Raw genomic sequence first — 16,546 nt, 5'->3', positions numbered from 1 at the left:
CCTGGAAATAACAAACAGCTGGAAAGGCTGGAAATATGAAGTTCAATAGTCTGGCCCTACCCAAAATTTGTTTTCCTGTTCATCCTGCCACCTTCTCTCCAGTACACTCTCCAGCCTATGACAAGTTGGAAATGGTGGCATCAAATAACTCTCCAGCCCAGCCCAAGGCACCTGGTCCATTCTCGGTGTGGGGCCCAGGCAGATGAAAGATGTTTCTCAGGACATTTGCTGAGGAACTAATTAATTTCCGTTACAGGCCCCAATTAGTGACACATCCTCCCACCCACTCCCAGAGTGACTCCAGGTGGCATTTCCCAGGGACACCAAGTGCTGGAAACGCAGGGTGTGGACTTGAAACCTCAGGTGCTGTTAGGGTCCAGGGAGAGAAAAAGGCCCAGCAGGCAGTCTAGAAACGTGGATTCTATTCCAGGCTTGGCCAGAGACCTGCTGTGAGGTTTTGGACAAACCGTGCAATCCTTCTTTGGGCTTTGAGTGAAGAGGAGTAGATGACCTCAGAGAGACTTTGCCGTGAAGGCACTAAGATAGTAATAGCTAACACTTCTGATACACTTTTACTGCGTGTGGGCTGTCTACAAAGCACTTCACAAATATTTACTCACTAGAGGCCTGGTGCATGAAATTTGTGCACGGGGGGGGGGGGGGGGGGTGGGGGGAGACCCTCAGCCCAGCCTGCACCCTCTCACAGTCCAGGAGCCCTCGGGGGATGTCCGACTGTCAGACATCCTTAGTGCTGCCACGGAGGCAGGAGAGGCTCCAGCTACCACCGCGGGGCAGCTCCTGCATTGAGCGTCTTCCCCCTGGTGGTCAGTGCACATCATAGCGACCGGTCGTTTCGCTGTTTGGTCGATTTGCATATTAGCCTTTTATTATATAGGATGTAATCCTCATGACACCCTCAAACAGGGAGGGGCTATTATTAGCTCATTTTACAACTGAGGAAACTGAGGCTCAGAGAGGTTAAGTTACTTATTCAAGATCACACAGCCAACAAGTGGCAAAGCCAGGATTCAAACACAGGCCACCTTGCTGTGGAGTTCATAATGTAACCACCACCAGACCAAACTGCCTAATATAACCTGACTACTCTCAAATCCTCAGTGCCTGGCACAGGGCTGGGCACCACCACAAGTGCTTAATGAGAATCTGGTAACTGGAATCTAAAGGAAAAACTTGGAGCATAAAAGACCAGTGACGGTTTGTGGGAGCGGGACTGGTAACAGGTGGGAGGGAGGCTGATGTTTTCTTGGATGTCCTTTGGCACTCTTTGGCTTTTTAACCAGGTAACATGTTACTGTCAGTAGCAGCCGCAGAGGGTTGTGAGAGCAGTGTCTGTCCCAAGGAGGGGACAGGAGTGTCAGAGGATGGAGGTGTCTGGGACACTTTTTCCTGGGTATCTTTCATGCTTTTAAAATGTTTTACCATCTGCATATACCACCTAATCCAAATCGTACTTATTCTTTTAAAAACTATTCAATGCCCAATCAGCCAAGGATCAGCTAGAGAGAAACTGTGGCCGTAGGGGATGCTCTGGGGATGAAAGTGACTGTGGAGGGGTTCTAGCAGAGTGGGGGAGGGCTCCAAAGGAGGAGCCAGGGGGCCTGGACAAGTGTCCTCTGATTTCTGAACCCCCGGGTTGTATCTAAACCAAGCCCACAGACCCTAGTTCTGCAGATAGAGATTCTGAGGCCTAAAAGACAAAGGGAAGCGGCCGGAGGAGACGCTGAGGTTCAGCAGTTGTGCAGAGACCTCTTCTCCTGGCTCCTGATGCAGCCAGGCACACAGTAAACGCCGAGGAGCCAGCCCAGAGCCAGGCGTCCAACCCCAGGCAGTGCACTCCCGTTATCCACCCTCCCTGCACCCGGAAGTCCACAAGAGCAGGCAAGGCAGCAGCTTCCACTCCCGGACGCCTATCCATTCTCACAAGGTAGGAGTTATTCACTCCATTTTGTGAAGGACAAGGCCGAGGCCCAGAACAGTTACCTTCCACAGGCAAGAGACACAGCCAGTACTGGGCAGAGACTCAGGCCCAAGTCCGTGCTCTTTTGCTACCCGAGTCACCCCTCTCAGAGAGTTATTTCCCATTAGTTCAGGAAAAGTCTCACCTGGAAACTACTTGCCAATGTCTTTGTCTTCACACTCTTGAGTTTTATGGGACTGGATAGGAATCTTATCACATCATAAGGTTTGTCCCCGCTGCCTCCAATCCGAGCCAAATCTCAACCTTCCCTAGAAAATTATCAGCGACCCCTTTCTGAGAAACATCTACATTACTGACTCAGGAAACTTCCTGGTAGCATTTCCCAGCATTTTGCCCCTTTACATGGATAATTCCTTGATTCCTCTGATTTACTTCTTCCCAGCAGAGGCTTGTCCTCAAATGAACCTCGTGGTTTTCACATGTGGCCCTGCCTTCCCCCAACGCAGGACAGGGGCCGTGTCCTATTCCCCCTGGTAAAAGGTGCCAGATCTGAACCCTTCCGAATCCCCAGAGCTGTCTGAGTCCTCTGTCCTGCAAAAGGATATTATGGCCTGATGTGTAATTCATGTCTACCAATTTATCATTCCTACAGACGAAGCCTTCCAAAAGGATTTATGAGGTCCTACACATTCAACTCGATGCGAAGTAGGGCAGCAGTTGAGGCTTATCTGAACTGAGACCATGTAATAAAAACAGGACATAAAAACAATGTCCTGGCATCTAAGACACAGGTAGCCAGGAGACATGCATCGAAACTTGAGAAAAACCCTTCATTTCTCTCCAGCTCTTTTCTCTAACCCAGTGGTTCTCAATACAAGGTCCCTGGACCAGCAGCATCAGTATCAGAATCACCGAGGAACTTGTTAGAAATGAGATTTGCAGGTCCCACTCCAAACTGATGAGACACTCTGGGGTGGGGCCAAGCAATCTGTGTTTTAATGAGCCCCCTAAATTATTCTGTCCCATGAAAACTGACAGTAATAACTACAATAACTGCAGCAGCTACCAGTAACTGAGCATCGACTATGTGCCCAGCATCTACTATTACCCCAATCTCATTAGTCCTCATAATTGAGAAAACCTTTATTTCACATGCCAGGCTCTGGGCTAGGTACATTTTGTGTACTGTGTCATTTATTCCTCACAATAATCCTTTGAAGAACTTAGTATTATCATGCTTCCATTTTACAGATGAGAAAATTGAGTCCGAGAGAGGTGAAGCCATTTGCTCAAGGTCACACGACTTAGAAGTGGCGGAGGCAAGAAGAAAATTCAGATCTGTTGGGTTCCAAAGCCATGTTCTTTCTGTCCCATCACGGAAGCTCCCCAGGGTCTTTCACAGCTACATCAGCCTTGGAAGCTATAAAGCTGGGTCATGTAAGATTCGAGGAGGGGATCAGGGTAGGCAGGATGGGCCCTGCCCAGACTTCCACAGTACCATTTCAGCTATGATGTGAAAGGAAGCCACGTGGTGCATTTAAAGGAACAGCCACCTCTGTCTAAGAAACAAAAAAGACAGGGCTCAGGAAGCTGTCTGATTTTACCCAGCTTTGGGCGGAGGAGGGCTTTTCTCTTCCCACTCTGGACCTCAGTTTCCCCACCTGATGTCATTATCATTGTCCACAAGGCCAAATGGTCTGCCCACAGTTTACTTCTTTGACCTTGTCTCCCCTCACCTACTGTGTCGAACCATGCTGGTCTGCTTTCCGTTCCCTAAACACCCCAAATCACACTGACCTCAGGGCCTTTGCATCAGCTGGTTCCCTCTGCCTGGATCACTCTATCCCCTCATATTTCCATTGCTGTCTTTCTGTCATGTAGACCTCAACTCAAATGTCACCTCCTCAGTGAGCCTTCCCCAACTACTTTACTTAACGTTACCTCCTATCCCATTAACCTGTTTTATTTTCATTCCACTTAACACAATCTAAAATTATTTACTTTTTAATTGCTTAACTGAGTATTGTCTGTCTCCCCCACCCCAGAACATAACTCTGTGAGAGCAGAAACTGTGCCTGCCTTGTTCCCCGATATATTCCCAGAAACTGTTTGGCGCTGAGCAGCTAATTAAATACTAGTTGAATGAGTAAATACCAAAAGAGAAAACCCAGACTCAAAGGCCAGAGTCCTGGCTCTTTAACATGTGACCCTGGCAAGCCAGTTTGCCTCTCTGAGCCTCAGTTTCCCTCCTTGCCTAACAAGGGGAATGAACTAGATGCTCTCTAAGCATCTTCCAAGACTGCCAGTCTTAGAAAGCCAGGCCTGGAACCTGCCCAGTTGGTCCGGCCAGAAAAGGCAGCTGGCCAGGGTCCCTGCAGCAGCTGCCCCTCCCTATCCGACCCTGTCCCTGCCCAGCCACACAGTCCTCTCAACCCTCCTTCACAGAAACTGTTAATGAAGGGCGCACTGCTAAATGCAGTTACAATTACGGGGGCTAAGAATAAGAATAAGGCGCTGACATCAGCCTCTCAGTTTCCGAGTGAATCAGAAGGGGAGGGGGAAGGAAGAGGGGGGGAGGAAGAAGAGGAGAGGGGGCATGGCGCTCGGGAGCCGTCAAGTGGAAATAGCACAGCGTTAAATATAATCCAGCAATGGCCTACATCCGTCTGCAGAGGCAGGTGATGGCGGCCCCCAGGGCCAGGGCAGACAACTGGATTCTTCAAGAAGGCCAGGCAGCCCCGTGATGGGGATCATCCAGGAAGGCACTCCAGCGGGCTGAGGCACATTGTAGCGGGATGGCGGACCCTAAAGGGGTGCATCTGAATGTGAACAGGCCCCCATATCACAGCCTTTGTCACTTGCTGTTTTGATAGCACAAGCACAATCCCAGGGCTTACACAGCCCTTTCCCCACCTGGAATCTCATTTCAGGTCAAGAGGTAGAGGGTGGCCTATCGAGTCAAACACTCTGGGTTTGAATCACCACCATGCAACCCCAGAGAGTCATCAAACTACTCCAAGCTGCCCGGCTTTTCCTCATCTGCCAAATGGGTACATCTGCAGCAATAACTGCCTTCTGGTTGCTATATGATTCAGTGAGATCTTGGACAGCACCGAGCACAGCCAAGCAGCCTTCCAATTATTTTATTTTTACAACCCTGAGAGATGCTCAAAGAGAATTAACCTTTTTTTTTTTTTTCTTCCTTTTTCTTTTTTGGAATAGGGAACGGAGGCCCAGAGCCAAAGAGAAGTCAAATTCAAACCCCAGGGATTAAACTGGGCTGGGGAGAAAGAGAACTCCAGTGCGGTTGGTTGGTCACTCCAGGAGACTAGAGGGTGGCAACTAGAGCTCTGACAGACAGCGGGACTGACTGTAGCTCTGAAAGCGGGGGAGGGCAGAGAATAGATTACAGTGGGGGAGATGTTTGCGCCCCCCCTTGAGCACATTCTCCAAAACTGGCACCTTTCTAACAATTCTTAAAAGACATGCTGAAGCGATGGTTGTTAAGGCCATAATGAAAAGAGGAGGCAAACTAAAAGAAAGGCCCTGGGACAGGAGAGAAGGCCGGCTGACACAGAAGCTCTCTTATACCCTCGCTCAGCCTTCAGCTAGAGCTGGCTCTGCCTCTGGGTGAGCAGCATGCTCAAAGGAAGACACGGTGGATGGCTCCCTCCTTCCCCCTTCCCACCAAACAGGACCAGGTGGGCTTCTGGCAGCAGCAAAGGCATGGAGGCTGGAGTCAGGAGTCTGGCAGCTTGGGGACAGGGAAGAGGAGATTCATGAGGGAGAGAGAATTTAAGAACAGAGCTCTGCCCTGGCCGGGTGGCTCAGGTGGTTGGAGCATCTTCCCACACAGCAAAAGGTTGCAGGTTCGATACCTGGTCAGGGCACCTACCTAGGTTGTGAGTTCCTTCCCTGTTTGGGCGTGTACAGGAGGCAACTGATCGATGTTTCTCTCTCTGTGTCTCCCTTCCTCGCTCTCCAAAAGTCAATAAAAATCAAAGAGCTCTAACAGCATCAGAGCAGATGCTTATGCCAGTGATCCATGGAATGGGGCAAGGGATGAATCCCAGGCACCTGATGTTTCTGAGAGACTTCTTTCAGGGTAATTGGAGTAAGATAAAGTACTTTGGGTCCATATTCTCACAACTTGAACCATGGGAATAATTGGCCCAATTCTTTACCGTGCCTCAGTTAATCCAAATCTAGAAGAGTTCTGCCCAACGCCCAACACATAGAGGAGACTCCTGCACTGGGTGGTAAACTGGGGAAGGGGACGGGGGGCAGGAAGTGGCCCACCCTAGGGATGAGGGTGGGAATGGAGGCTTCACAACTTCCACTTCATGCCCTCAAGTGGCCTTGACCCCGAAGGATATTTTAAGGCCTCCTCCTCACCCGTCCAGCCCCCCTCTAGGGCTGAAGCACTCTGTCCCCATCATCTCAGGGGGAAGGGGTGGAACAGCAGGACATTTTGTTTCCCAGAAAAAGCTCAGGTCAAATTTCAAGGACAAAAGTTAGCACTTGGTCTGGGAAAGAGAACTCTTGCCAAGTGGAGTAAATGGGGGAGGGGGGGTTGGAGCTCTGAGTCCCCCTGCCAGGATCTGTCTGGCACGATATGGGTATCTCCGCCCCACAACCCAGGAGAAGTAACTCAGACAACCTCCTTCCGTTTCAGGCCTGTCCAAAGAGAAGGGGAGTGGGCTTTGGTATTTGTTTGTGGGACCCACCCACCATGCCACCTCGCCCACCAGATTTGGCGCGAGTAGAAGAGCGAGGTGCCATAAAGGGCTTTCCAGCCCAGAGATGCTGCCCGAATGGCTAGGAGAGGGACCGGTAGCCAGCCGGTGTTGCCATGGCAACTTCCTCCCTGCGCTGGATCCTTTGGGCAAATCAGAGCTGGCTGCTCTAGCTTCTCCGCCCTTCTCCCGGGCGGGGGAGAACTGGACACCAAAACCACTTGGTCAGACTCAGGGACATCACCCTCAAGTCCAGACCCTGATGTCACAACCCCCTTTGGTATTTGCTGAAAACTGGAGACACCCCTGCTCCCCAGCTGGGCTCCGAGGCAGAGTGGCAGGGCTAGGACTAAACATGTGATGAAGATTAACGGCTCAGGAAGAACAGGGACACGGGGAGCTGCACTGCTCCCCACCCTCTTGTTCCACATGCAAGTCCCCCAAATTCCCGTCTTTAAACCAGTTCCAAGAAGGAAGGCCCAACTCTGCCTTAATTGCTGTAACAATGCAATAAAATTAGCTTATTAAAAATTACAAAAGCTAACATTTTTGAGAATCAGGTTTTCCCCTTCCCCAAGCCCACAGATTCTTTTTCACTATAATGCTCAGAAACAAGTCTTGGTAATAAGACAGATAATAGCTAACAGGTATTGCGAGCCTACCTGGAGCCAGGTACTGACTGTATTAAACCCTTTGCCTAGCACAAACAGCATAATAATTAGAAGCACAGATGCTTGAGTCAGATCGTTCAAGTTCAAATCCTAACTCCCTCACTTCCTGCTTGAGTGACCTTGAACGAATACCCTCTCTGTGCCTTGATTTTCTCATCTAAAAATGAGGATGTTGAATGTTCATTTTATAAGGTTGCTATGAGGAAAGAATTAAAATCATACATTTAAAGTGCCTAGGAGGATGCCTAATCCAAGGCAATCATTTTTTAAATGTTGACCTTATGTGGTCCACGCTACTATTTTCTTTCTCATACAGATGAGAAAGCCAAGGTCCCGTGTCTAACTCCTCCCCAATTACAAACCCAGAGCCAGCAAGGCTGAGCAATGGAGACACAGACACAAAAATGCCCCCAAGTATACGCCTCCCTAAAATCCAGCCTCTTTGTGAAAAGGGCCAAAAGCAGCGTAAGAAAGGAGTCCTAAGCGTGCAAGGGAAGATGCTTCTTGAGAGGAATTCTAGGAATCTGCAAGGACCAGCATCCCAAGCCCCAGGGTGGCTAGAAAGGGGAGGGAGGAAGGGGCAGCTTCCTTTGCCCACAAAATGTCCAAATCTCCCAAGCCCAAGACAGGAAAGTGCTCTGGCCCAGTTAAGGCTAATGAAATAGTCTCCTCCTCACACGGTTTCTCAGGAAACCAGCTAAGGGTAGCATGTAAGCCCTGAGGATGGCTGTGGCTCGATCTGGTTGATGGAAAAGATGCCTTCGACAGGCGTCAGAAGCAGCAAAAAGGGGAGGCACCTAGATGGGCCAGAGGCTTCAGGAACATACTTCTGAGCCCTTACGGGGACCTGGGAGGGGATGGAGAAGAGGACCATGGAGTGGACCGGGTTCAGACAGTCCTCCTGAAGCAATCTCTGTCCGGTATCGGAGAGATTATTCAAGCTGCTTTTAGAAATCAGTTCAGCGCGATGCTGTTCTAAAAGAATAAATCCAAAAGGCTTTTTTTAGGAAAAAAATTAATGACTTTGAGGAGAACAAGAGAAATTAAGCACCAAGACAACGGTCCCTACTTCCGATGTTCACCAGATGCTCATGAGTCTTCCGGAAATGAAACTTGACTTTCTCTCTTCCCCTCCCAAACCCGAAGCATCCCTTAAGATGAACAGACAGCGAGCACGAGATGCCCAAACCGAACTCTTGGCTGTCAGCCGCTCCCTGGGGCCTCCTCACCTGGGAACCATTTTCTACACAGTGAGATCTGGCTTTTTAAAAAATCTTCTTTCAGAGACAGGGCTAGTGGTTTACTGGAAAGAGAATCTGATTTTACTCTCAGCTTTTTGTGCCTGCCTCACTGGGTGACCTTGGGTTACACACACACACACACACACACACACACACACACACCGGGGCTTCAGTCTCTCACACACATACATATATACATATATATCTCTCTCTCTCTCTCTCTCTCTCTCTCTCTCTCTGTCTCTCTCTCTCTCTCTCTCTCTCTCATGCATTTGGGGGGAGGGGGGAGGTTGAACAAGATGATTTCTAGGTCTTTTCCAAGTGAAAACCTTAAGAAATCCACTTGAAAAAACATCAGGTGGACCTTTAAAAAAACCGCTAACATTACACAAAGTTACCTATTCGGACTTAAGTGAAACCAGAGCAGGTCACCTGCAACCAACATCAACCACCAAGTCATCTGACCCATGACATGGAGCATGACTTTGGAGAAAACCCTAACTGCCCCTGCCATGGATGCTCCTACAAACCCATGCTGTTGCCCAGCCTGGCTCCTGAGACCATCAAGTCGGGGGGTGGGGGGGGGGGAGCCTAGGTTGGTGGGGCTCCCTCCCCCAGCCCCCATACTCACCTGATTTCTTCTCTCTGATTTTGTTGCAATGGAGGCCACTGTGTTAGCCCCTCAATTCCTCCTCACCTTGCCTTGTCCTCATCTTCCCTCAGCTACCTGAAGGGGGAAGTTAAGCCCCTGAGCCTCAGTTATTTTTTCTGTAAAATGGTGATTCTGTAAAACGGCTCTGCGTTAACCATGTTTACCCCACCCCCATCTCTAGGTCAACAGCAAGACAGATCTGCCAAGAGTCTGCCTCACTGCTCCCCCCCCCCATTCATTCATTCATTCATTCACTTAGCCAACAAAGTCTTCTCCCTTTTCCCCACCTGCCTCCTACTCCAAAAACAAGCTGTGACCCACATCACCCACAGCTCCATTCCATGGTTATCAGGTAACAGGCTGACCAGACAAGGACCCCTGCAGGCAGGGAGTCTTCAGCAGGGCCCATGGACTTCCTAAAACTATGGACAAAATTCTGTGGGTGTGCACATGTGTATCAGAGACAGTCCATTGTTTTCACCAGGTTCTCAAGAGTGTCCATGAAGCCACGTTGCTCCTCTCCACCACATACACCCCTCTTCCCTTCGGACCCCTGATTGAATATAAAGGCTCTCAGATTTTCCGCTTACAAAACGCTTTTAACTTCACCCTTGTGTCTGAGGCACTGCCATCCCATTCTTCAGATGAGGACATTGAGGCTAGGGGTGGCATGACTTGCCCAAGGTCACAGGTAATAGTAGAGAAGCAAGGCTGGAACCGGACTCTTACTCCCAATGTGGCACTCTTTGGGGAACTCTCACCCAAGCCCTCCGGCTCCCCCACCTGTTGGTGAACTCGCTTCCACAGGGCAGAACCTGATCCAGAGCCCTCATGTTCCCTCTGCCTGGTCCCAGAGCCCCAGAGAGCAGGTTTCCCCACATTCCCCCGCCCCTCGGGCTCTGGCTAAGGTTGCGCACAGGCCAGGGTGTCAGAGGTTCGGCGCTGGATGGTGCCCAGGTTCAGCCCATCTGAAAAGGCTACTCCAGGGACAAGAGCACCCGGGGTCAGGGGCACACTCAGAGGGCGCGCAGGTGTAGGGTTGGCGCCCCCCTACCTCCCCCCGCCCCTCGCACCGGAACCAGCGGGCTGGAAAGGAAAGGATAGGCCGTCATCCGGCCAGTTCCCCCCACTCCACCCTGGGGATCCGCTCCAGTCTGATGAAACCAGGAGTCCTGAGACCCCGCCTCTAGGAGAAGTGGAGGGGAGACAAATGGGGCGCTACAGGCCTGGGCCGCAGGGCAGGGGGTCTGGGGCAGGGAGCCTTTGGAGGCAGCCAGGAAAAAGATGGAGAGTTGAGGTCTGTGCGCCACCTCCAATGGCGGGGGGGTTGGGGGGCGCACTGGAGCCCCAGGGGTGAGGCAGCCAAAGCCCCTGGGTTTAAGGAGTGGGTGCACACAGAGGTTCAGCGAGGGTGGCAGGTCCGATCCAGGGACAAGCCAGGGGGCACCCAGTAGGCGCAGGTGAGTGAGGAGAGCTGGTGCGGGCGACCTAAAGGGCCCACCTGCGGGAAAGGGGAGAACGCAGAGGATCTACGGGTCCCCGGGGGGTGGCGGAGGCTGCAAGACACCGCCTTCTAGAGACCCCGGGGTCCCGTGGGTGAGGAAGGAGACCGCGGGGCGCATCCCCGAGCGGGGCCGGGGGTGGGGAGAAGAGAGAAGCCGCCTCTAAAGACGCACCGGGTCCGGGAGGGGGCCTCCGGCTTCGGCTCCCGAGACAGCCCCCGGGGTCGGGGGGGGGGGGGGGGGAGGGGGGACGGCGCGCTTACCCGCGTCCTCATCGTCGAAGGAGTTCATACACGGGAAGTAGATGGCGAGCGCCTCGAAGGAGGCGGACAGGCTGAGGCGGCTCTGCGAGCGCTCCATGCCGGCCCCGGCGCCGGGCGCCTCGGCCGCGGCGGCGGCGGGCGGCTTGGGCAGCTTGGCCGCCCCATTCTTGACGCGGAGTACGGCGCGCGGCGTGGTGGCGGCGGCCCGGGGCCAGCGGGACTCCGCGGCGGGGCTGGCGGGGGGCCGGGAGCCGGCGGTGTGCGGAGCCCGCGGCGCGCGGTGCTCCCGGCGGCGGCGGCGGAGGTGCTGGCGGCGGCGGCAGCAGCGGCGGCGGCAGCAGCAGCAGCGGCGCTGCGCTCTCTGGCCCGCGGCGCCCCCCGCCGGCTGTGGGGGGCGGGCTCGGAGCCGCGCCGCAGCCAATGGGCGCCGCCCGCGAGAGGGGGCGCCACGCGCCGGGGCGTGGGAGCCCGGAGGGCGCGGGAGGGGCCTTCTCGCCCGCCGCCCCCAGCCCGGCAGGTGTGTGCCAAGGGAGAAGTGTGCCGGGCTATTTGTGACCCGGTCCCGTGGCCGTGCCCAAGCCCACACGCTGCCCTCAGACTGGCCCGATGCAGGCGTCCCGTCACCCACCGAGACAGGCCTCACCCAGGGACACAGACCCGCTCAGAAGGGACACACTAGGAGGGACCGGCACGCGTGACCCTCAGGTTCACGCGTGAACCCACGGAGGAGCTCAAACAGGCACCTGCTCTATTGCATTCACTTGGCAAAATCCATCCCAGCCACCATCAGACTCAGACGCACACCTGAGAGATTCACCCAGATGTCCTCACTCAGAGAGACACTTGCCCAACCAACCACAGACAGACTCCAGACACCCAGAGACCCACACAGTTAGATTCGCCCACAGACACCCTAGACTCTCACAGACCCACACAGGTAGATACACGTGGGTACACAGACTCACATCCAGAGACCTGCAGACACACACAGGGCAACAAGCATAGACACCATTGGCCACACAGTAAGACCCTCAGATCTCACACAAACCCACAGAGAAGTTCAAACGGGCACACACACTCCCATGTACCCACACTACTCACAGACACCCCAGAATTCACACACATGCGCACTCAGAGACTCAGACCTGCACAGGCATACTCAGCGCCTCCCCGCAGTGATGGCTCTCTCACCACTGATTCACACATACACACAAACATTGGCAAACACTGTCAGACTCCTACAGTCACCCTGAGACACAGACCCTCAGAGGGAGACACTCAGACACACTTCAGTGGGCACACACATGCTCACATTGAGACACAGCCATATTGCTTTTTGGCCTTTTGGCTAAAATCATGTGGAGACATAGCCACACACAGACTTAGTCACTCCCAGTGACAGATATATTCTGATGCACAGACACGCTCAGACTCACACACAACGAAACACACTCCACCAAGCTCACACAGACACTCCCACATACACACCTTCAGTCACTCAGAGCCCCTGAGAGGAACACAATCACAATCAGAAACTGGAACTCCATTCCCTGGCCTTGACCAGGAGCTGAGGGCCCCATCCAGCCTAACCTCTGCCAGTTGTTCTGACACCCTCTCTATGAAGCAGCCCGGTGAGTTGGTAAGATTCCAGAGTTTCCATCCCAACTGTGGCACTATGTGACCTAGGGCAAAGCCCCTTTACCTCACCTCCCAGTTCCCTCATTTGTACAATGGGGATGGGACCCTCCATTTTAGATGGTTGTGGGGATTAAGTAAAATAAGTTTCTAGCCCTAACTGGTTTGGCTCAGTGGATAGAGCGTTGGCCTGTGGACTGAAGGGTCCCAGGTTCGATTCCGGTCAAGGGCATGTACGTTGGTTGCGGCACATCCCGCAGGAGGCAGCTGATCCATGTTTTTCTCTCATCCATGTTTCTAACTCTCTATCCCTCTCCCTTTCTCTCTGTAAAAATCAATAAAATATATTTTAAATAATAAAAAAATAAGTTTCTATTGCAGCATAACAAACTACAAGGCTTAAAAATAACACCCATGCATTAGCTTACAACTCATCAGTCAGAAGTCTGAGCAGGCTCACCTGGATTCTTTGCTTGGACCTCACGAGTTATCAGCCAGACTGGGCTCTTAGCTGGAGGCTCTGGAGAAGAATCCGTTTCCAAGCTCACTCGGGTTGTTGGAGGTATTCGGTTCATTGTGGCTGTAGGACTGAGGTCCCTGTTTCCCTGCTGCCCATTGACTGGAGTCTCGCTCAGCTCCTAGAAGTGTCTCTGATCTTTGCACATGGTCTTCTTGATCTTCAAGGCCATCATCAGGATCTCAAACACTTCTCATCCTTTGAGTCTCCCTAACTTCTGCTTACTAACATGAGAAAATTTTACTTTTAAAGTGCTCTTGTGATTAAATGAAGTCTACCAGGATAATCTCCCTTTGTCATATAATGTGACATAATCACGGTAGTGATAGTTCATTATATCCAGAGGTTTTACCCATACTCAAACAGGAGGGGCTTATACCAGGGCCAGAATCTTTGGAGTCATTCTTACAATTCTGCCTACCACAATATGTGAAGCACGCAGCACAGTGTCTGGCACAGGTAAATGCTCTTGATCCCTCTCCTCTTCCCAGGAACCAGACGTAGCTTGAAAGTAGCTTGGTTCGATGATTATGAGTCAACAGCTCCCCACTTCCCCGATCGTCCCCATCTTGGTAATTGGCAGCTCCATTTTCTTGCCACTGTTCAGGCCATAAATCTTGGAGTCATCTCTGATTCCTTTTTTTCTGTCACCTGCCACATTTAATCCACCAGCAATTCCTATCAATTCTACACACAAAATGTATCCAGAATCTGACAACTTTTCTCCATCCCTCTCCCCACTCCTGCCCCGCCCCCCCCCCCCCCCCCCCCCCCATAAGCTCCTGTCATTTCTCCCCAGGAGTATTGCAGCAACCTCCTCTCTGGTCTTCATGCTTCTGCCCTTGGCCCCTACAGCTCATCTGCACCCAGCAGCCAGAGGGACCCTATGAAAACTGAAACCAGAAGCTGGCTCTCCTCTCTACCCAAAACCCTCCTGTGAGACCCAAGAGGAATGTCTGAGAGACCAGCAACGAGCCAGCCTTTGGAGCTGAATCCCTGTGGTGGTTTTAAAACACGTGTGCACATTTTTTGTCCTTCTCCCCCCACCCCCACCCCCCCACCCCCCATTGAGAGGTAAAGTCTGTGTCCCTGTCCCTTAAACTGGGTCACCCTTAGTGACTGGCTTATAACCAGTAGAATGCAAAAGAAGTGATATGCCAACTTCTGAAGCTAGGCCAGAAAGTGTCCTGCAGCTTCCTTGTGGCTCATTCAGGTTACCCACTCTGTAGAAAGCCGGCCTCCATATGAGAAGTCCAAATGCCCTGAGAGGGCTGTGCTGGAGAGGCCACAGGAAGCCCTGCTGACCTGCAGGCCGACAGCCAGCGTTAGCAGTAGGCATTGAGGAGTGATCTTGGGCGTCCCACTTTGAGGCAGCCCCAGCTCAGTTCTGATGGCAACGCATAAGAGACATTCAAACAAGAACTACTCAGCTGAGCCCTCCCCAAATGCCTGACCCACAGAATAAGTGGTTGTGGTTTTGCACCACTAAGTTCTGGGATAAATATTATATGCCACAAGGGACTAGTAATCTTGAACAAGTGAATTAACGTCTCTGGGCCTCAGTTTCTTCCATTATAAAATGGGGACAGTGCCTCACAGTTTGTTATCATTGACCGAGGAATAAATGTGAAGTTCTCAGTACGCAGCCCAAACAAAATAAGTGCTCTGCAAGTGTGAGCTCCTACTACTAAGGACAGGACAGCCCCCTCTGTAAGAAACAGACATCCTTGCCCTAACTGGTTTGGCTCAGTGGATAGAGCGTCAGCCTGTGGACTGAAGGGTCCCAGGTTCCATTCCGGTCAAGGGCATGTACCTTGGTTGCGGGCACATCCCCAGTGGGGGGTGTGCAGGAGGCAGCTGATCGATGTTTCTCATCGATGTTTCTAACTCTCTATCCCTCTCCCTTCCTCTCTGTAAAAAATCAATAAAAAATAAATAAAAAGAAACAGACATCCGGTGCTGGAAGGATCCGAAAGGTCATCCAGCTCCCTCTTCTGGGAGAGAGGGAAACTGAGGCCAGAAGGTGCAAGGGACTGCCTAAAGCTGCATAGCACTTTGGTCAAATCTGTTATCGGTACAGAAGCCTCCTGATGTGAGCCAATGCCTTCCCTGCTGCCTTCCAGGTTGCCTACTCACCTAGCAAGAGTGGCAGGGGGTCCCGGAAGCTGACAATGTGGAGGAGGGAAGGCAGCTAACAAAGTGGCCTGGGCCTCTGGCCAACAATACAGGCAGTGGACTCCTGGTGTGATTTCTCCTTTCTTGGTTAGCTCATGCCTACAGTTCTACCACTAAGGTTTGCACCCATAAGCTTACATCTCTGATCCCTTGTAAATGTATAATTTCCCCATGGGAAATCTAAGTTGTCCACTATTTGCTCCTGGGTATGAATAATGTGCTCTAAGAACAAGCTTGACGGCAGAGGGTGCTTGAGATGGTGGGTGGGGGAAGTGGTGAGTGCAGAATAGGGAAGGGTGAGAAATCGGAGAGATGGAGATGTCAAGGGCTGCGCGGCGGGGTGGATTGGAGCTGAAGAAGTAGTGCCTGCCTTGTTGTGTCTGGCCTTATTTTGGCTTTGTGACCTTGGGGAAGTCCCCTCAGGGTTCTCATTGAAAAATGAATATAATTACTATATGATTTCACTTTTATGTAGAATCCAAAGAACAAAATAAATGAGCAAACAAAATAGAAACAGACTCATAGATACCGAGAACAGACTGACGGTTGCATGATTAGAGTGGGATTGGGGAGGAGGGTGAGTAGAAAAGGTGAATGGAATAATATGTACAAATTGATTGATACAAAATAGTCACAGCGTTGTAAAGTACAGCATAGGGACTATAGTCAATAATATTATAGTAGTTATGTATGGGGACAGATGGATTCTTGAATTATCAGGGGGATCACTTTGTAAATTATATAATTGTCCAACCATTATTCTGTATACCTGAAACTAATATAAAATGATATTGAATATCAACTATAATAGAAAATGTTAAAACAATTTTAAATGAGTTCATATGATCATGACAGGGAAGACTGTAAATGGAATAATACAATGATGATGTAATGACCGATTCCATCCATTGATCTGAAAATTATTAAACTTCAGGCAAACACAAAGCCTTGGGACAACCAAATGAGGCTTAGGAGTGCATGGTCTCCAACGATTGAGTTCTCTCCTCTACCTGGGCTACTGCCCCCGGTTTGTCATCTAGCCTGTCCTGTGTCATCTGGAGGGTCCAGCAGAGCTGGGGCAAAGCCAGGACCTAGGGCGTAGTCCACCCCCTCCTTCCTACCACTTCTGGTCTCTGTTCTCCCTCCGGGAAAGCACCTACTGTGCTCTAGTGGTGGGGAGCAAGCATGAGGGGGATCATGAAGCAAATGGGGCAG

At 51.5% G+C, this 16,546-nt stretch overlaps 1 protein-coding gene across 2 annotated transcripts in view; it reads right to left on the bottom strand.

Annotated features, from left to right (window-relative positions):
* Positions 1 to 11,101, bottom strand: part of RIMS4 (regulating synaptic membrane exocytosis 4) — a 49,889-nt gene extending 38,788 nt beyond the window's left edge. Inside the window, exons 1-2 of one of the 2 annotated variants that reach the window (XM_054724041.1) lie at positions 11,005 to 11,101; positions 7,479 to 7,481 (exon numbers count right to left, since the gene is read on the bottom strand). In XM_054724041.1, coding sequence (XP_054580016.1) covers positions 7,479 to 7,481; positions 11,005 to 11,101 — 100 coding nt within the window. The remainder of the gene's footprint in view (positions 1 to 7,478; positions 7,482 to 11,004) is intronic. The other variant, XM_054724040.1, reaches the window with a different exon arrangement.
* Positions 11,102 to 16,546: the final 5,445 nt, after the last annotated feature.

This window comes from Eptesicus fuscus, chromosome 12, assembly GCF_027574615.1.
Source record: "Eptesicus fuscus isolate TK198812 chromosome 12, DD_ASM_mEF_20220401, whole genome shotgun sequence".
Classification (NCBI taxonomy): domain Eukaryota; kingdom Metazoa; phylum Chordata; class Mammalia; order Chiroptera; family Vespertilionidae; genus Eptesicus; species Eptesicus fuscus.
Note: the sequence above shows the minus strand (reverse complement) of the source record. Positions and strands in the feature narration are given on the sequence as shown.